Source organism: Cynoglossus semilaevis, chromosome 8, assembly GCF_000523025.1.
Source record: "Cynoglossus semilaevis isolate Cse_v1.0 chromosome 8, Cse_v1.0, whole genome shotgun sequence".
Lineage (NCBI taxonomy): Eukaryota > Metazoa > Chordata > Actinopteri > Pleuronectiformes > Cynoglossidae > Cynoglossus > Cynoglossus semilaevis.
Window position 1 is genome coordinate 10,840,610 of NC_024314.1, and position 21,746 is coordinate 10,862,355.

The 21,746-nt window shown below is 40.6% G+C and overlaps 1 protein-coding gene across 1 annotated transcript; it reads right to left on the reverse strand.

Moving 5' to 3' along the window:
• Positions 1-905: 905 nt before the first annotated feature.
• Positions 906-21,736, reverse strand: mrtfba (myocardin related transcription factor Ba). The gene is made up of 16 exons (XM_008314767.3): positions 21,516-21,736; positions 14,078-14,326; positions 10,743-10,808; positions 10,599-10,654; positions 10,441-10,516; positions 10,153-10,314; positions 9,897-10,072; positions 9,694-9,810; positions 9,358-9,602; positions 7,787-7,964; positions 6,443-7,522; positions 6,234-6,350; positions 5,935-6,084; positions 5,653-5,787; positions 5,386-5,446; positions 906-5,044 (listed from the first exon to the last, which is right to left on the reverse strand). Exons 2-16 carry the CDS (start codon positions 14,238-14,240, stop codon positions 4,530-4,532), a joined length of 3,297 nt encoding a protein of 1,098 aa, XP_008312989.1. The 5' UTR covers positions 14,241-14,326; positions 21,516-21,736; the 3' UTR covers positions 906-4,529.
• Positions 21,737-21,746: the final 10 nt, after the last annotated feature.

A 21,746-nucleotide genomic window follows, 5' to 3' on the forward strand; every position in this document is an offset into this window, starting at 1 on the left:
CTCTCTCGATTTAAATCTCTTTATTTTGGCTACATTTTACAATTTCTATCGGAATTCTGGTATTGTTGGCATGTATGTGCTCAACATTTTTACCAATCCTGCTTTATAACGTCTCAACGGTTATTCTTCTACCCTGAAGGTTCCGAAATTAAATTAGACATTTTGTAGTCGAAACAGGTTAAATAAACACATTTACTTTACACTGTATGGTATAAACTGTTAAAAGAACATACAAATTACCTACCTTCCCTACCGTTTCAGTCTTTAAAACCTCCACTTTAAAAGCGTTTTCTGTCCATTTTCTTTCATTTTACCCTAGGGTTAAATTCTGTAATTGCCGCCACGCAGCACCTGTTTTGTCACGTGGTTAAAATCTTACAATTCTATTGGCTGTAACAGTGCATATAGAAAATCAGGCCAAAGCCCGTGTCACACTAATACACAGTATATTTAAATACGTTCTGCTAACGTACACAGTATATTTAAATACGTTCTGCTAACGTAAATACACCTTTTAGCACCTCACAAAAGAATTGTTTCAGCGAACTTGTTTCTATTTTACAGCTTTGTATGTTCCTGCATTACATGAAAGAAAAAAAAGTCTCCACTTATAAATGGATATGGACTCACGTTAATACGCATTCAATATATTTAAATCGATGCAAATATATCTATGCAAAAATGAGAGAAAATGACCCCCCAGGCTTCTCCTTACCTCCGACCTTGGGACGTCCAGGTCTAGTGCAGATGTTCTCGTAGATGTGCCGTCTGATTATGGCACTAGGTCAGTTAAGGTCTTTATTCTGAAGCCTGTATTGTAAATATACACATACAGTACTATGCTGATCGTATAGGGGGCTGTGTACAGTATACTTGATATTTACACAGAATATATACATTTACTATTGACTACTGGATTTTTTTTAATTTTCAAATACTGCAAATGTAAAGGATCAGCCGATCACAGTACACTAAATTTAATTGACACATAAAGGCATTCAGTACTTATATACATCTTATTTTGAGTATTTACAAAATAGAGAGCCCATGGATGTTACACGTGTATAAAAATATGCATTGCATCTATATAAATATGTACACAATGTGCAAAACATATGGCATTATAAACAACAAGAGGCATGGCATGGATCGTGGATATGGATAAAGAAAAAGAACAAACAAAAACAAATGTCCATCAGCTGACTCAAGTGGTGAACGTTAACTGACGATGTACAGTGTTCATGTGACAGACAGGGAAGCTGCAGCCTGACTGCTGTCACGTCAACAAACCTCTTTACATCAGCAGGTTTTTAAAACCTAACCACTCAGATGTGAAGTGTTTTTAAACTCATATATTACTCTGTATGCAGTAAAAGGCTCCTTCATTAATAAAAATCAAGGCAGGATTTGACTTACAGTACAGTAAATGTCAAGGCAGAGCTGCACTTATTGCCCTTCAACTCTGCCTGTCTGGCTAATCAGCAACCATGATGGCCAAAAGTGGTTGGTGTCACGTCGTCAAAGTGTAAATTGTTCATATTTTTGCAGCCAAGAAGTTTGTGCATGTCAGATATGAGAAGAGAAAACCTTTAGGAATAAAAACGAATCACCCCCCCACACACACACACAAAAAATATGATTTTACACAAGCAACGAAACAATAATGTTTTTTCCATCATTACAAAAAATAACAAAACAGAATAATATATTCCTCTGCCTTTTGGCAACAAAATGACATATCATATAAAGCCTTAAAAAACACAAACTTGTCAACTTGTCTATAGGATACACAGACATGTGTACCCACCAGTACTAGGCATTTACAGCATTGTGAGGGAAACTCATAAAATACAGTGGGAACGTTTCAGAGAACAAAGACAGATATTGCCGCCAGATATTTGGTGCAACAATGACAGCGTTGTGAGTTTGGGAACATCCAAAGAGATCTTAGAATTTCTTTTTTTTTCCTAAGGTTTCCACATTATTGCTTATGTCAACAGCAAATAAAGCAAAAGTAAAATCACCTAATTTACCTTCTTTTATCTCCTAAAAATTGACCCTGAAGAACCTACAATTGCCACTGGCAATGTGCCAACATGTCACAAACGGCGGACAAGCGCCCTCTAGTGTCCACAATGAAGTGGTTAACTGCAATTTAACTGACAAAAAAGAGACTTAGGAAAAAGCAATCTCATTTCAAAGTGCCATAAAATTAACCCACATCACCCTTGCCTCCCCCCTCCGCAACTCACAATACTTAGATAAAGATAGTAAATCATTATCCTGGGATGATAGGTTATAGTATGTGGGATGTGATATAATCCTCTTAAAAATACATGATGAGTATTAACCTTGGCTTAAGCAGGACAAAGGTGTCTGTGCGTGTTTGACATTAGCACAAACAAAACTGAACAACGAAGAGTTTAAACAGTACAACAGCCGTCAGAAGCTTTGAAAGGATTAACATTTAGTCTGGGAGCTTATTACATTCACCAGGAATAAAACAGCCAAAATCCCTTCTTAGGAAAAGTCAATGCAGTGGTTCCCGAAGTGTGGGGTGCAACCCCTGGGAAAGGCCAAAGAATGAGGTTCAAACATCTGTACCACAAACCAGAAGCCCACAGCATGGACTTGTGTTTTATGTTTCAAATTCTCAGTTAACTAAATAAGTTTTACAGCCTGTTTTGTGGAGACAGTTAATGATATTTTCTAAATTTAATATTATTTTGTTTTGTCCCAGGTTATGTATGGTAAATAATTAATTGCAATAATTCTAGTTTTTTGTTTGATGAAAAAAAAGAGTGATTATATTTCATTTCAGTTCAAGTTTGAAGCACAGTGTGTCAGAGGGCACAACAACAGTCATATCTCCAAAAGGGGGAGCCACTGAGTTAACTCATCATTTAAGAACAAGAAGATTTCTTTCCTCTTTCGGTAAATACAATAAGCTCCCATCATGTAGAAAATGTTGCATCAAGTGCAACTTCAACAACTTCAGCACTGTAAAAGCTCAGGAATCAGAGAATAAACCTGACGACAATCGTGCACACGGAGACACACAAAGATTCATGCAAGACACAGAAAGACAAATCTACATTTACACACACACGCGCTTCAATCTTTCACTGACACACACACACACACACCCACGTACACAGTCAGTAGCTGATGCATCAACATCAGACTGTTTCTCCTTGTTTTAGAACATCGATCCTCAAACTGAGGGTTGGTCTCCAGATAATAAGGCTGGAAAAGCAGCCTTAACGTATGAGCTACAGGGAATTTTAATGGTCGTATCTGTTGGTTAGTGTTACATTATTTCTCTCTTTCACTTACTCTCTCTCTCACACACACACACACACACAAAGTGCAAGGATGTTTAAGGAAATCTTGATAGTAAAGCTCTTCTTCTTGATGTGACTGACAATCATACAGACTTAGGTCTCGGTGTCTATGAAAGCCATATTTGTTCCCTTTCTGTTGCCTCGTGTCTGGTTTTACCATCAGACCCGAGAGAAAGCTGCCAACTTTTGTAAGTTATGTCCTATTTTTTTGATTGTTTCAAAAAGTTTACATTCAAAGTAAGAGAGACTTGGCCAACAACTACAATTAATTCTGACGTGATCAGGGCCATTACTGATCTGCCGATCGATATCATCTTGATATCAAGGCCTGTGATTCACATTTCATCCCATTAAGTGGAATAAAGAGGCCGAGTTGTTGATCCTTTGGCCCCGTTAGTGCATAGCTCTCGCTTTGAAGGAGGAGCACCTCCTGTCGTCGTCGGTGTCCGACTGGAGTCCAGTCTTTGTTCGTTAGGACTTGTTGGTTCATCAGCCTGTGACTGTCAAGAGGACAGAATGAAGAGTCACATCTGATACAGCATTTATCAGAACGGTCAGCAAGCGTACTTTTAGAGTATATGGGCATCAGACAGCTTGGCTTCACCTCAGGTAGGAGTAGTCTATTCCAAGTGGGTCAAGGTGGAGTTGTTAGTTGAAGCTGCTGCAACAGACCTCAAATTCGTCACTATTCAGTATCTCTTAACTCTTTTTACTGCAAATGCCAACCATAACCCAGTATGGCACAGCAAGTCTCAGAGGGTTAGAGGTTTTCAAAGATGAAACACTTCAAGGTGTATGTAGTAACTGTTACTGCACTGACACAGTAAAAAGATAAAACAGTCACAAGCTCTGTGAACAGTATATTGTCCTAGTGTGGTGTGAAGACTATTTACACATTTACACCCTTTTTGATAAAACTCTCCCTCTTTTAAAGCTGTGCAAACTCCTGCTCGTAGTTTTAGCTCCATCAGTGCACTGCCCAGCCAACGTCTCTACTGTAGTATAGTGGGAACGTCACAGATAGTGATGATGATCCATTGATTTAATTGAGGCACAGACAAGGTCTGATGTTCTCTTTTTGTTTCCCTTAAAAATGTGATAGAATGTGAATGACCTTAACAGCCAGCGACTGACTTCAGCTCCTGGCTCAGATACTCAGCCGACTCTCTTTCCTTCTCTGACCTGTCAGTCCCAGTGCAGAGGAAGATCCTGTGTGTCCAGGAAGTCCGTTGGGATTCCAAGTGGTGTGAGAACTCCAGCAGAACCAGGGGGCATGGTGAGGTCCAGCCATTCCATATTGTCCAGAACCGGGTCGGACAGACCCATGTGTATTGAGGAAGGAGGTGAAGAGGAATCACAGAAGGACAGATCCGATGTGTCCATGGGTGAGTAGGGCTGCTGGTCCATCAGCTGGGCATGAAGCTCCTCCATCAGACCCTGGGTCCGCAAGTCGGTGGCATGTGACGTGTCCGCCAGTGTTCTTTCCAGAAAGGCTTCCAGCTGATTGTCAGTGGCCAGAGAGGACAGACTGTGCAGACTGGGGTCGACGTTAGGGCTTAGAGTGGGAGGGGGGCCCAAATGAATCTGAGGAGGAGGTCTGGAGAGGACGGTGTTAACAGGCAGGGTGGTGATGTTGGCTGTGACTGGGAGGGTCTTACTGAGAGTCGCGGGAGAGTCCTGGTGGATGAATGGTTGGATTTCTGGAAAACAGCGGGACAAAGGTGTCAAAAAGACACCCAACCACAACCCAAAATTATTCTTTCTAAAATTAAATTAAATTGCATAACATTTTCAATAGTAAAAATTCATTGTAATAAGGGACAAATTCAGTAGAACCCTGTATTTTAAGAAATAAGTTTTTTGTTTTTTTAAAAAAGTCTTGACTTTTGTTTAATTGGTGGTGTAAGTAAAATTATACCTGATTTAGTGCTACAACTGCCCACAGCTCCACACTTTGAAAATATCAGCCCTGGTGTTTAAAACCTACAGTATTTAAGAACAGTCAATGGTAACATCCATGTACTTTACATCACCAACTGACCTCCACTCTCTATGAGGATGTCAAATAGGTCATCCATTTGTTGGCTGGTTGCTGAAGGAGCCTGAGAACACAGAACAAATGATATTCAGAATCAGAACTAGTCCTTGGATCCCCAGAGGAAAGAGTTGGTTTTACATGTGTCTCCAGAAAAGCCAGAGCTATATACTGAGACAGATGTAGAATATACAAAAGACTTAAATTAAATCAAAATTGAAATTGGTTTTGTCTTTGGAATTTTTTCAAGGCTTCGTCTGGACATTGTCTCACCTGTGGTGCATTGTTGATGTGCATGTTGCGGCTCTGTTTGACAGCCTCCTCATAGCGGGGAGGCTCTCTGGTCTTTGGTGGCTGTGTGATGAGGGAGGTGGGCTGGAGGATAAAGGTAGGCTGGGGAGAAGGAGACTGGAGAAAAAAAATAGAAAGAGAAAAATTAGGGTGTAAATAAAGACAGATGTACATCTTTTTCCTCAAGTTGACACTCGTTGCTCCCTTATGACAAGTTAGCCCTACTATTACAACCATGTGCTGACCACTGATTTACTGTGTCACCTTGTTAAGTGGTCCATTGGTTATGTGATGATTGGGTGAAGCCCGTGGAGAGACTCTGTTTTCAGGAGACCTTCCTAAGAAACACTGAGGATTCATCTCAGTTCTACTCTGGTGCTCCAAACCAGTTGTATTATTGCACACAGTCAGAGTCTGTCAGAGAGTAAGAGAAAATCAGACATCAGTAAATCACAGGTACAAAAATGTCACAAATAAAAAAACAGGAAATCAGAAAATCCGAAGGCATATTTAAGAATTAAATATCTTAAGTTTTTTTATTTGTGTTTTGTTATGTGACAAACCTGTAGCAATTGGTTGTGGTTAGTTAGCTGCTGGCTGGACACCGTCTCCATCTTACTGTTCTGCAGCTGAGGAACTGAAGCCTGTGCCATACCTGGATTTGAGGCTGTGGTGACAGGCTGAAATGAAGAAGCCACAGTCCCCATGTCAAGCTCTGACAATCAGACATCTTATTAGACCATAGATTCATCAAAAACCTGTTCTGACTTACCTGCAGACTGACATTGGTTCTCGGCAGCTGGATTGCTGTTGCATTGTTAGGCAGCGAGACTGGGAGCAGGATCTGAGTCCCAGCTTGACCAGTAGAGGTCAGCACAGTCTGAGGTTGTCCAGATGTAGTTAACAGGGTCTGGGGTTGACCTAGCACCTGGGACACTCCACCTTGGTGACTAATAAAGAACTGCTGCAGACTGGAGGACGTGGGTTGGGACTGGGGCTTGGTCTGGAGTTTAGGACTCCTCTGCTGCGGGATGGAGCTCATTTGGTGTTGGGTTTGGGACTGGATCTTGGTGATGAGCTGAGTTGGAGCCTGGAGCTGGATGGGCTTTCCAGCAGCAACAGTCACATCCTCCAACTTCACCATGGTTGGTAGAGGTGGTGTGAGAGCCTGAGAGCCCAGGATTGAGTTAGAGATGGTAGCAGCAGGGGAGGAACAGTTGGACAAAACACTACCTTCTACTTTTATGACATTTTGATTTAGGACAGCAGGGCCGAGGTTCATGGCAGGTAAGGAGCTGTGTTTAGGAGATACACTAACAGAGTCTGCTATGCTGCCACCCTGCCCTCGCTTCTCCACCTCTAACTGCATCTTCAGCTCTTCCACCAACTTCTGCTCCTGCTCCAGCTTCCTCATCAGCTCCTCGATTTGCCGCTCCTTCTCGTGAAGCCTTCTGTCCTTTTCTTCTGGCACGCCAACAGACAGAACAGACAAGGACCACTGAGCTGATGAGCCAGAGCTGCTGGCTACTGGTGCTTCAGGTGGTGCCTCCATCATGCCAACATCTTGCTGGATGTTGGAGACTTCATTTGGATTGGGTGACACTGGTGGTGTGGCGGTCATGCTCTCTGAAGCCACCTGCTGGACAGGATGGACTATGGCAGGGGTGGTACTGGCAGCAGTGGGAGCAGCGCTGATGTCCATGGGGATGGAGGTGGTAGTGGAAGGAGGAATGGTGAGAGGAGCAGAAGTGCTAGAATTATCCTGGAAAGGCTTGAGTCTCTCGATGAGATCAGTTTTAGTTCCTGACACAGGAAGGCTACGCAGCTTCAGCTCCAGTTTCAGCTCGGCTACCTGCGAAGATTAAAATGGGTCAGGAACAATCATATAGACTTTAAAAGAGAAGTGTTTGCTTTCCAAAATATTGGGCCACTTTACACAATGTTGTTAAATAACCAATTCCTCTGGCACTCATGTCCCTTAGACCATCTGAACAACTGAAAAAAGACTACATTTACTACACTCCAACAGGCTGTCAACCTTTACAAACATCAGTTGAACCAACATCCTTATGATGCTTATGATGTCACGCTGGCAGAGCAAAAAAACTTCTAAGACCTTCATCTCCTCCAGGTTGGCGGGCAGAACTCCAGGCTTGCGGTTTGTCAGTGAATTGTTTGGCCGAGACGCAGCAGGAACCGGGGGTAGAGGAGGAGGTGCAGGAGTGGTGGGCAGTGACACCACAATGGAGGTCGGCAGGCTGCCTGTAGTGCTGTTCTGACCCTCTGCCACAGGTCTACGAAGAGAGAAAGAAAGAAAGAAAGAAAGAGAGTGAAAGAGAGAGAGAGAATGGAAGTGTGAGAGAGAGAGAGAGAAACAAAGACTGTTATTGTTAGAAGTTATTGTTTTATAGAGGAAATAATTGACACCATTTGTATGTCTCACAAACAAGGAAGTATGTGGGGGGGGGGCTAAAGTTGACAAAGGAGATGTTGCAGAGATGGTTGGTAACAAAGGTAGAGAGGAAACAGAGGAAATCTGGCTTCAATATGTGGAGCTGCACGCCCTGTATTCTTGGCTTCACTAACAAAACCACTGAAGCTGACCAAAGCACAGAAGCACAGATCAAACACAACTCTGTCGTGCAGCTGTGGAGAGGACATCTTGGAAAAACTAAACCTGGTGAGATAACATGCTGTTAGTTTTTTTAATCGAGCAAAAGCTATGTTTTTATTGGGGGGGGGGAGCAGCTGTCTTGACTAAAATATTTGTCTGGTTGTCCAGGAAAGGAAGTCAGATTAAAGGTTAAATGTTGGTATGGATGATAACATACAGAGACATCCTGCAGCGTGCACACAGTAGGTGGAAATCCTGAATAATGGGAACTGCTGAACTATTATTGGTATACTGTGCAGAAAAGGCAAGACCACAGGCTAATGATGACGATGATGGCAACAACAGTTAGCATGCTATTGTTCTGACTCCGCTGTGGATTGAAAAGACAATAATTATTTGTACCGTCAGGTAACCTTAGATTTAAACTGACTGCTCACCTTTCGTCCATCATCTTTCCTTAGAGTTTCAAAATTAAATGCCATCTCCAACTGACCATTGTTTTTTTAGGCCCTTTGGAAAAATACTCTTCAAACCTGTACCATCCTCCACAGGTAATCCTCACTCCTCTGCGGGAGTAAGATTATTTATTTAATTCAATGTTAGTGTTATTTCTTCTTATTTTTTCTATTACTGGTATTATTATTGGGTGCAATATTGTTGATGCTATATTTTTGCAACTTTTAATGTTTTTGTTTAACTTGTTGGCGGTTGATTTTTAAATTGTATTCACTTTTTAAAACTTTTTCTGTTCTAATTCTCTAAGTCACTTTACACAGTTTTATCTACTTCTTGAACTTTTTTTGTTGTACAGTATGATCATGCCAAGTCAAAGATTGTCATTGTTTATACTGTCACTTTATGTTAGGTCCGGGCAGACAATAAAAATCTTAAATCAAAATATAGAATTTTTAGCAGAAACTGAAGAAATATAGGAAACTTTTTAAGGTTAGATTAGCAGCTAATAACAGAGATTTAATTTCCCCATGTTATAACTTTAGTCGTTGTAGACGTGCAGTGATCCTCATGTAGTAACCAACTAATCAGTCATGGTTATGGCTGTCTTGTGTCCATACTTGAGTGGAGCTGGTAGGATGGTCTGGTAGTTGTAGTGCTGCTGTTGTTGGCTGAGAATCTGCAGCTGCAGGAACAGCTGCTGCTGCTGCAGTAGTCGGGCGTAAGAAGAGTCCATTGGTGCCTCGCTGGCCTCCTGCTTCTGGTCTGGAGGAACATACTGATGGTACTTTAGCTTCTTCACCCTGGGCTTCGGCTCCTTGCCCTTCTTGCGACTTTTCTCCCCAGGTGTCTTCTGCTGACTTTGCTATGATTAGAGAAAATGTTTTACAATATGGCTTAGCTTAGCTAAGCTAAACACAGAAAAAAGGTTGAATTCACAGATTTGTTCTCCTCACTTTGACCAGTGTTGGGCCTGATTTTGAAGGAGGGAGAAACGGACGGCTGGACAGAAGCTCACTGGCAGGAATCACTTTTGTGATTTCTGTTGTCGCTTGTGTAGAGATTGGGAAGGTCTGAAAAGGGAAAAAAAGAGTTAAAGAGCTGAATTCTTCACTTTCACTTGTTAGGGATACATTTAATGGCGAGTTCCCTGTCACACCTGCATCATGGATCTAGACAGTGATGTTGATGTTGGAACAGGAGAGGGCGTCTCTGGAGCTTTGCTCTCTCCTGGTGACGGGGCAGAGTTCTGAGACTCCTGGCTAGCTGGCTGCTCTGGAGACAAGGGTTCACAGCTGTCTTCATCCAGCACTTTAGGGTAATTCATCTGGCCAACTAGCAGAAGAAACAGAGTTTAGGTCCTCCAACTGTTCTAGAACATTTCTGTAAGGACTTTTTCCCTGTAGTTCTTTCACCAATGATGGCTTCTTTCAGGCTGACATCCACTGGAATGATGTTCTTCTCCACCAGCTCCATTGGACCAGGTCTTTGGGCGATCTTCTCATTCAGGTTGTCGGCCAATCGGGCTCTCTTTAGCCTCATCTGTGTTGCCTGCAGTGAAGGTTCTGCTCCAGTCTCTGGGAAATTTCACATGCATATCATAGTATCAGTTTGAATGTTTAATTTAGTGTGAAGTTCTTGGTACAGTTTCACAGGAAACAAAAAACATCAATGGAGCTGACTGTGAGATTTTTTTTTCTCACCCTGTAGAATGTGCATCCTGACCAGCTCTGCTCTCTCTGGACGACTACGAATCTTGTGTTTTAGGAAATTCTCAGTCTTTAAATACAAAAAAAGTTAAATTATTTTTTTAACGTCCACATTTTCGATTTAGCACTTTATGTGGAAATGTGTGCCTCACCCTGGCTCTCTCCAGGCTGCGAATCTGCCCATGGAAAGCCGCTGGGCTCTTGAGAGCTACAAAGAATTACAGGAATTAGACACACTTCACCAAGATATGACAAAAAGTGTGTAGGATCAGACAGCAACCATTAATGGTTCTTACGTGGCATGATGCCCTGCTCCACCAGCTGCTCCCGTGTCCGCCTTTGCTGGAGCCTTAACTGCAGGACTGAGAGCAAACAAGAAGAAGAAAGAAAACAAAAAAAGGACAGAAAACATTGAGACCAAACTGAGGAGTCAACCACATGGACTAGCCTCTCTCCCCGCCCTCTGGTGACTACCTCATATCCTGCTGTTAAGTCATTAGGGCTCACATTAATGATAATGTCATTACCGTGTAGTGTGCCCACTTACAGCTAACCACATTTCCTTATGTTAATACACTGAGAAATACACACGAGTGCATGATAATGTCAGACCACACCTCCTTCTCCTGCGCTGGCATCAGCCTGTAGAAAACGAATCAAATTGACTTTCCCACAGTTTGACATTTTGAAGTCTATTATTTTGTTTTCACTAACATGACATTTCCCTCTTGGAAGAACAGCATTCCAGATCCAAAAATAAATCAATGACGTCTGGCAAACATGAGAACCCAAAGATTCCTTCTCCTGAAATAAGAGTTATTCATATGATTATCAGGCTGCCATTGATCCGGACTTATGGTTGACAAATCAAAAATATCAAGAACGTGCAGCATCATTAGTCAGAGTGAAAATTACAGTTTGACAGCCTTAGAATTCACAGCCAGAAAAATTCCAATACACTCCAACTTTCTCTCCTCTCTGTCTGCTAACTTTGTACATTTCATATTTGGTCTGTGAGTGATCCAAACTGTCAGACATGATCACACTACTGAGGGACAGTCAATAACATCAAAACTCTGTGATTAATGTAAAAGTATGTTGCAAAAACAAAAGTACAAAATACAAGTCCATATATTGCAGTTTAAATTTAAACTGTATTTATTATTTTATTTTCACATGCAGCTCTTTTAGCCTTTTTTGTGTCTCGATTTGTTTCTTTTCAAAATGTTTACTACTGTGTTATCATAATTACTGTAATTACCTTTTGAGCTGTTTATATTTAGTTTGTATTTTCACAACTTTCTCACATGGTGGGTTTTGTGACTTTAACTGTTTCATATTCTTTAATGTGTTGATTTTAAAAAGAAAGGGGATGTGACCCAGTGGTAACTGTGCGACTGTTACTATTTGAATTGCATATCTTGCAGTCCTTAAATGTTAATCAAATAGAAAAAAACTTCATGATTATTCTGATAAAACGTAAGAACATTTTAATATGACTGCAGAAGAGCACATAAACTTTAGAACATGTAGATTTGCCCACACATTACACAGTAGCCATTAACAACTTGACTTCTCCATCCTTAGCGAGAACAAGTCAAAATGAGAATGAAAAGAAAATCACCTAACACTAGGACAGGAAACAGCTGGCATTAACTTATTTCCTTTATTTGCCGTTGTCACAGAACTAATGACGCAGGTTACGTAAAGGGACCGTAACCATTTCTCTAGTGAAACTGAAATTATCGCATCAGTTTTTGCAGAACAACATCCGACAAATTTTACTTCATCAGACAAGTTCTTTACAGTGACATACAGCAGTGGTGTGGAACAACGTGTCTGCATCAGTTTTTCAGTGAGGGACATATTTGTTCAGGCCAACTCACACAAACTTGTAGTCAGTGCCATGACCTCAGGTCTGAGCAACACTGTGTGACCTCTGACCATCTCCAGCCTCTGATATGTCTGAGAAGTTTATTCAGAAGGATGTGGACAAGACCTGACTGTAAACTCAGTAAATAATTGATGGAAAAAGACACAAAACCATCTGAGCAGGAAGACAACCAACTCACTGAGCCACAGGTCAAACAGTGAAGACAATAGACAATCTGTCACAGAAAAGCTGGGTCTTTAAGACATTAATTTACAGAAACCTTCACACTTCCCAAATCAGTTTGAATTATTGGACTAAATATTACAGTCTATCTGACAGAGAGAATTTTAGAAACCAGAGAATTTGGTTTAAATGTGACAAAAATTACTGGATCTGGACATGTCAAAACACATAATAAAAACAGTCTCTCCTGCCTCTTTATCACCAAAATCACCTACAGCTGCCAAAACATTTTGGATTTCTGTCTTAGATAAAATATGGACAAAACATTATTTTTATTCATCAACATCACTTGTTTTTCTTTTCTACATCACTGTTGGCAAATCTCAGCTCTTGAGTCCTGACATCATCTTGACCCACCCATAAGCAAACAGGTCTCATGAACTCACACCTACAACCATGACATATAACACCTGAGTGTTAAAACCAAACACAAGCGAAGGAAGTGCAAAGAGGATGGAAAATATGACAAGCTGTGTGTTTACACAGAGGGGAGAAAAATCTAAATCTGTTTACATTCCGCACATATATATTTTCTTACAGACTCTGTGTAGAAACATACACACATTTGAATCCAGAGATTGAGATTGTTAACTACTGCAGCTGAGAAAATAGATATTTTTCTTCACATGATAATCAGCATCACAGCTTGGGCCTCAGACTGATCGCCCTACGCCATCTAAGCCATGATTAAGACCTGGCAAACACAAGCACGACTCTAACTTTCTCCCAAAGTCTGCTACTGGCATATCCATCCATCAGAGTCTGACTCAGTTCCGCACCGGTGCCAGAACAGCATCGCCAGGGTGATGAGAAGAACACAGGCTGTCGAGCGTGTGGAGGCTTTGGTCGACTCAGGGATTATGAGCTTGTGAGCGTACATTTATGAAAAGTGTGAAGGGGCTGCTGGTGTATGAAAGAGTATTGAAGGTCACGTCAGACAGACAGATGGTGTTTCCATCATGTGGACAGAAGTGAAACAAAGACAGAGAACTAGGTGTTTCACATTTTCTTAGTCACGTATCAATAGCTGGACTTCACCTGACTGTGGGTTTTTTTCCATTTTATTCTTGCGCTAACAAAGGGCAGGCACTCAGACCATAATGAAGTTATGTGACATTATTTGTCTTGATTTTTTGTATCACCGGCATCATAATAATTTTACTTAACAAACATATTTAAAAAATATTAAGAAGTAAATTGACATTGATCATTAAGAGGACTGATATACTACCTCGGATAATGTAATCTTTGGCCTAATTTCAAAGTTTTCTTTCCATCTTCTTTGAAAACACTTCACTTTGTTTTATGTGTAGCTAGCCCAAACTTTAGCTAAGCTAAGCATTATCTCCTTATTGACTACCATTTGGCGGTGTGAAAGACTTTCAGCAATTTCGTCAAACATTGAGGTCATTTTCTGCTAAACTTTATTTAAACTTGCATTGTTTTTCATGCAATCCCAACAGGTTCTCATTATTAATGGACATCATAATTTCAAACTGTTGTTTTTGTCCTTACCATTTTTGCGTTCACTCAGAGGAGGCAGATTCTGTGTGGGCTGCAGTGTCAGCTCCTGCATGTCTTGGGTCACCGCCTCGCTCTGGGGACTGGGCACAAGAAGAACGGACATCCCACAATCCCCCTCTGCAACGAGCTGACTCTGGGAAGCCTGGGGCTCCATGCTCCCTCAGGGGAGGGGTCGGGGGTGGGTTCAAAACAAACAGTTCCTTTAGGTCACCGTCCTTTTAATTGACAGCCCACTGCTACCTGTGTGGACAAGTGAAAGAGAAAGTGAGAATTAAAAAAATGTGGGTAAATAACTCACTGAGAGGGAATATGTCCATCTGGGATGTTTTGTGAGTTTCTCATGAATAGTCATTCTAAATAACCATCATCATACTGTTGGTATGACTACTTCACCCAAACGCTGAAATGCAGAGAGTGGCATTTCACTGCAGCCATCTGGAAGAGCTCAGTCGCAGCCCAAAATTATTCATTAAACGAGCTAAGGGCTTGCCATTATACTGAATAACGACTTCAAAACCGCTGCTGCTGAGAAACAACGCCAGTGAGCACATGAATGTTCTCTCTGTTCGGAGCGAGAGCTTCATAATGTGGAATATGACGTTGCTGTGGCCGTTTCAAACACAAGGAAAGGAAACATTTTTGGGGAGCAAAACAAACAGTTTAGTATCCAAGGGCTTCCCAGCGCTCTCTTTAACCGATGGATGACAGACTGTTGAGTCTGAACATGTAGGCTATTTATCGCTCTCCAGCAGCACCCAATACATCAATCCCAGGGTATAAGTGTACTCTACCAACCACCATCCTGATGTGTTTCTCTTGGCCATGAACCGCTGTATTCCAGAGACTGCTTTTATTTCTCCCTGCAGACCCTTGAAGTGCCAAAGACATTAGATGGTGAAGAAAGGGCATGGAACACAATACATGTAATTATGGTCCATTCAGCTTGTTTACTTAACGCTGGTGACATTCCTGGAATCCAAACACAACAAATCATTAACACTGTGCTTTATCATCCAAGAGCTGCCTTTAAGTTACCTAAAACAGGCACAGTATTTACTTATAAATGTAAAGTGTACTGCAGAGATGCCATGATCAGCATGTTCTGCTCCTGAAAGTATCTCTTTACAATTGATGAGGTGCAGACAAAGTGTTTAAAGATGAACCTAGGACTTGCGAATGCCAAGCAAAGTGCACAAAAAAATGACTCAAACTGAAAAAAAATGTCTGAACAGCAGCATTTAGCAGCAGCATCACACTTATTTCCAAAGCAAAACCTACTTCAACAAAGAAGTTAGTTTACTTTTTTAGTCAAGTGAGTTCAAATTTACTAACATACAGATGTGAATTTAGCAGTGGCTCCTGTCATTAGTGGATTTTCAAACTATCAGTCATGTTGCGTTACACTCACATCACACTGTCATCATCTGGAGATACGAGTGTCTTTGGTCAATCCAGGGTTTGGTTGCTCTCCGGGAAGTTAATCCCAGTTCACTTTACCAGTAATCTGAACTGGTGCAGGCTGAATCTGGCCATCACTTCAAAGACTCAGGGACACACTATATCTCCTTCATAATGATTAAATACCACTACAGCACCATGTAACACACACTTCAACCTCAGTGGTGCAGTAACAGCATCTTTAATAATTTACTCCACCTCTGCTCTGTCACATGTAAACCTTTCCTGGAGATTACTATCAAACAGTGCATCCTGTAATGTGAGACTTTTGACATTGAATTTTTTTTCCTAGGCAATGTGCTGTAATCTGTTTGAAAAGAGACTGTGTTCGCTCCTCTTCATCATTTTGACTCCCAGAGAAAGAACACCATTTGATTAAAGATTTGATTAAAGCTTTGCTTTGAAAGAAAACGTTATAAAAAAAGAAAAACTAACTCTAATGCATCAAAAGACATGGAGTGTATTTCAAAGAGCATGACCAAATCCTAAACTATGATTTTTCACTGTGCTTCTCTGTACTTGTGTGCGGAGATACCAAAACCACAGGAAGCCTGTGGACAGAGACACGTTTGGGATATATGCTGTAGAAAGTTAGGCTAAGCCATAGAGGCAGACATGGTGGAATAAAAAAAAAGAATCCATGAATAAAATACCGTACAGTCAACTGTGCTTAGTGTCCACTACTAATCCACACTTCATTTTTTTTTTTACCACAGAGAATCCTCAGAAAATAATATTATATAAACCTGCCTTTTTGAAGTGAAGCTTAAACAATTGAATGACAGTTCACTGATGAAAGTAGGACATTAAAAAAACAAATGTTACATAAAGCTGTCGGAATAACAAAACAGGTAAACACTCAAGACTGCCCTGAGGTCTGAACACCCATGTTTACAGGTTGCTATGAAAACCTGCTGCCATCTCTAAACACAAAACAAGTGGATCTTTCATGGCCAGACAAAAGAATCCCTTGGAACCAAAGAATAAAGAGCTGTGATTTTAAATCAGACTGGAGCTCGAAGGAGACGAGGGGACGTTGGTCTGAGCCCAGATTAATAGGTATAAACTTGAATAAATTATGAATTTGTAATTGGGATGGAATAACCATAATAGTGTTTTTAAAAAACAGTTTAAGTAAAATTGTATTAGATATAAATGTTCTATAGTTAGGAAGAAGGAAGACTTTAAAAGAACTTAAAAGACTAGGTGTAATGGGAACCAGCACCAGCAGGACTCAAGCTCCAAATCCACATCTGCTGCTATTACCAACACAGCCCATAATAGCACTAGTAACACGGAACCAACAAATGGCAGGCATCGTCTTCCTTATTCTCCTTTCCTGTTTCTACTGGGATTATGAGTGGATCCAAACACATCAAACACCAGTGTCAATGACCTCAGTGGTATTTATAAATATTGTTTTACTTTTAATTTGAAAAAGGTTATATTACACATCCTAAAAGCATGAAATGTAATTATGAACACACAATAAACCAAAATTGACCCCAGAACAAAAGAATGAAAGGTGAACAGAACCCGACCAACAGATGGATAAGAATACTTTGGTTTTCTTTCTGACTTTTTCCCATTTTCTACAGTTAAACCTAACACACTTAATGATGACATCATTTTTACATCTTAAAGGAAACTCTTCATGTCTGGAATTAATTTACCTTTTCTGTTAAGGTGTGTTATGCTGCTGTGAAAGGGTTGTCTGTCTGTAGAAATGACACAATCTTTGGCCACAGGTTTTCCTTGGAAAACATTGGGCACCACCTGGTTATCATTTGAGTCAACATTTTTGCAGACTGACAACAGTATGTGGGTGTGTCTGAACTCTCACCCCCAACCCTACCATAGCCCCAAGGCTATTCCTAATGTGTGTAGTTGCGATAACAAAAGAACTGATACACAAAGCTGTGTTGAGATTTTAGCTGATATTCTGGCAAAATTTTTCGATGAATTTTGAACATTTTGTACCAGAATAACAAGTACTTTCTACCAGGCCTGGTGAATAATGTCTGCTCCAGTCAAGTCTTTCTCTCCCTAAAGAAAAACAGAAGTTCTGTATTAGCTTCTGGGTGTAATATTTCAGCACATATTAGGCACACAAAGAGCTCATTTCTCTTTCCAAGTGTTCTCATAAGCAGGACAATACAACATCAAACTAACCTCATTCTCAACATCTACAAGCTCACGTAGCCGAATGACATCCAACCAACCACTGCCCTAGCGTGTGACTCAATGTCCTTTTGTGGTTAAAATTACACAAATTTAATTTCCTCTGTTCAATGACAACATCAATTTTGTATTAACGACAGTATTTTATGTAAAATTCACCAGAAATCTGAAGAACAAACTGAGAATGTTTCAACCATGGAGGCGGCCTTAACAATCGTACTACAAAAGGGAGATCATCGGGTTTACTGTGCAATACTATCCTCATGTGAGTATGTCAGTGGTGTGCTCAACTAAATGAGCCCAGGCTTCACACTGACTAAGAGTGTAAGTAAAGACAAACTAAAACATCATTATATTTCATTAGCGTATATATACTTTTTGTAACATTTTTTGTTTTTAGTATATTTTGTGTATTTTGATATATGTAAAATATGTGCTGTTGTTCAGAAATGTAGACCAAATGGCCCAAGTTTTATACAAGTTTTTGTTTTTTACAAAATTATATAACAGCATGTAGAAACATCAAAAAGAATATAATTTAAAAATTGCATGATGTAATTTCCTGATTACTTTGCAACTTCTTCGTGATGTCATCGCAGTGTTAGTCACTAATTTGATTGTGGTAGACCAGCAAACTCTCTTTTGTGCTACCACATTTTCCTTTTCACACAACATTTAACATCTTGAACTCAAACATCAGCACTGCAGCACTGATGAAGAGCTGTGTGGAACATATTTCACTCTACTGTTACTTTTTATTTAATACAAACACCGTCTCCTGTATGACTAGTCAATGGCAGCCACATCCGACTGCTGCCTGTTCAAACATCCATAAAGTTTTACTGTCTTTAGCAGGGAGGTAGCATTTGGCATTGCCTCGGTGGACATCACTTTTACAGTCACGCTTTTACACACAAGCGTGAGTACAATACCTAGCATTCAGTTAGTTCTCCATGTGGTCTGATAACTGTGCACGCATTTATGGAAACAGGAACTGTTGTAAGAGAGAGAGAAAACAACTCATCGGTTCCAAGTCCCTACATTCTGACGGGAAGAGTTCACAGGTCAAAAGGGCTGTAAACAGGCCTGTCTCTAGAGACATCAGTGATAAAGTACTCATTAGGCCAGAACTCAAGCGCTTCTTTGTGTCAAACAACAGCTTCAGTCTGCAGACTTCTGTGCCTTAAATAGACCAAGTCCTGCTTAAAAAAAAAAAGTCTGCTTTCATGCAAAGATAACAAAGGAATGATGTAATCTCTGAAACTCATTCACTGGAACTGCTTTTCTGCCCTGTTCCCACAGACAAACACATGTGATGTGATTGGATGTTGTTTCCTTGTTGGCTGCCCTTTGTGGACTTTTCTTAAATGATCTACTAAAACTGTACAAAAGGACAAAAATAATAATGGCTCATGGCCAAAAAACACAAGAACAGCAATTTTTTAGATGCTGAAAATGCCAGATTTCTGCAGCATTACTGTGAAAGAAAACAAGGCATTTAATGCTGTCTGTGTTGTACTTCAATACACGCTTGTTATATAAAGCAGTTTCCGATGGACGATTACATAGGTGTATGCAATGCACACGGATGAGGTTGCATGCTTGGTTGCAGACTGTATCAGTGTTTATAACATAATACTAAGGTTGCAGAATATACATATGATGGATTTACCTCCATCATATAACATGAAGAGTAAAATGAAAAAAAAAGGAAATATTCAGGGAAATGTATTCTAGATCAGAAGGGTTAGGGTTTACTATGTTAGATGATGTAGTAGACAGGAATAGGGAATTATTTTTGGAAATAATCTAATAGTTGTTAAATAACAAAGAATCATTTAGTTTATCATGTCTTAAGAAAATATTACTTTGTTATACTGGTGCTTTCTGCACAGGGGTTGTATAGCATTTGATATGCTGTGTGATGGCCAAGTTAGATGCCACTGCAGATGAAGACAATTTAGGATTTTTTGAACAGTATTTTTTACTTCAAATGCCCATCTCTAATAGTAGTGTATTTTGGTTTTTTTCTAAGCTCTACAACATTTAAAGCCTAACTATAGAACAATTAGTCACAAGTTAGCTTCATTACAGGCTCCAAAATTCATAAGGGGGGGCTTCAGCCCTCAGAATACCACCTAAAGTCATAGTTGACAATGTTACCGCTATCACGCAGTATCTTAATGGGACACATCCCCACTGAGAACAAGTTGTACTCTCCAGTTGCCACGCTCACAGCAAGAGGTAAAACCATCAGGCATTTACTTCAACATCCTAACATCAGCCACTGACTCTGGCCAAGGACAAGGAACGCTTGAATACCAGGATATGATGATATGTGGTAATATTCTTTGATCCAATATGCCAAAGGGAGAGACAGGGAAACATCAGTATTAAGAAATTTAAGGAGGCAGAAAGTAATTTAAGGAGGCAGCCTCACTGCAAACTAATACTTCAAGGGGAGATTGAGGACACATGGGTAAAGATGGCTTACAGCCTTGGGTAATCATAAGTAATCATTACTTAGCCATCAAAACATACTGTATGCAGAGTGTATATGCAGCCACTAATATTACACAGGCTTCAGCCAAAAGCTTTTTAAGTAGATGACCACACCTCTAAAATATATGTTCAACTTCTCAGTAAAGATTTTTAGCGTTAACAACAACCAGAACATCCGAGAATGCCAACTACTGAGAACAACAGTCCCTTTACGTCCAGTTTAGCTTGAGCAATGTCAGTGTTTACAAGTTAAATGTCTGATTTTGCTGTTGCTGTTCTCCTCCATTGTTGTTTAGCTTCACAAGACTACCATAGCTATTAAATAATACAAGGTCTAGAGTGCATTTGTGACAGTACAAAGATTTTGATGACACAGTGTCTGGCATGACTGTCAGTCAACCAAACCTTGAACCAAAGTCAGCAAACAGTTTAGACTTGTCACTATCTTTAGTTCACAATACAGAACTAAAGCTAAAAACAATGAGTGGGTATCAAAAAGAGCAAAGGCGAAAACAGCTGCTAAATGTGCATGGCATTTCAGCATGGATGTTGACACACGATGCCATTAGCTTCCACATTAAATTAGACAGTGACATACAAAGAGGCATGACATCAACAATGTAAAAATGCAAAACTGTCTTCATCTGAGATTGAACTGAAGGACACTAAAATGTGATCCCAAGATAAAAAGTCACAAATATCCCCACAAGGGTTTAAGGTTTAAGTGGAAGTGGCTCCATCAGCCCCATCCAGGCAGGATGTGGTGATTCACAAAGAGCTGGCAGAATTTACTGCAACCTAATGCAATTTGCTGCAGCCTCTCTTTCTCTCTCTCACAAATACATACTTATAATGATAATTTAGACAGAACCTTTTTTAAAATAAATGTCAATGACTGTCATTTCAGTCTGGCCACCTGTAGTTAGTGTTATCACAGTGACTGTAGGAGGGCGTTGGGTGAGGGAGAGCTAACGTATGCTAAGCTGCTTCAAATCTGACAGGTGAGAGAGTTAAGAGACAGCCAGACAGAACACCGACTGGGCGCGTCCACACACACACAAAGGCACATTTCCCCACAGTGTCACACAGGTTTTTCTGTATGAAAGACTGTCAAATATTCTCTGACCAATGATGGCAGTGCAGTCACGGCAGAACTCCGCGTCTACGACACGAACCCGTCCCTTAACAACAGGCTCCTCGTAATTTTCTCTGCCAGTTAGCTCCCTGGGGCTAACGTGGGCTTGCGTGCTAAAAACAACACAGCGCCACCTCTTTTCTCTGCTCTTACCGAATTCTGAAGTCCTGTAATACGAACTTGTCCCAGTTTTGCTTCACATGTCCGTTAGAGTCAGCAGAGCCGTCTTCTGTAGGTATTGGGTTTGTTCTCCCGAGCCTCCAGCTACGAGATTGAAGTTTATTTCACGGAGGAAAATGGCTGCGACTGTGTCTAGGTTCAGATGTAGACTGACGTCATGACGCAGTCAGGATGCCAAGCACTAGGGGGCGTGGTCACAGGGGC

What these genes read in the sequence shown, in the direction of transcription:
- mrtfba (XM_008314767.3), bottom strand. Translation starts at nt 14,240, where the DNA reads ATGGAGCCCCAGGCTTCCCAGAGTCAGCTCGTTGCAGAGGGGGATTGT. An exon ending in GGAGCAGGGCATCATGCCAC is followed by an intron (nt 10,655 to 10,742) that starts GTAAGAACCATT and finishes AATTCTTTGTAG; the next exon opens with CTCTCAAGAGCCCAGCGGCT. An exon ending in ACCACAACCAATTGCTACAG is followed by an intron (nt 6,085 to 6,233) that starts GTTTGTCACATA and finishes ACTCTCTGACAG; the next exon opens with ACTCTGACTGTGTGCAATAA.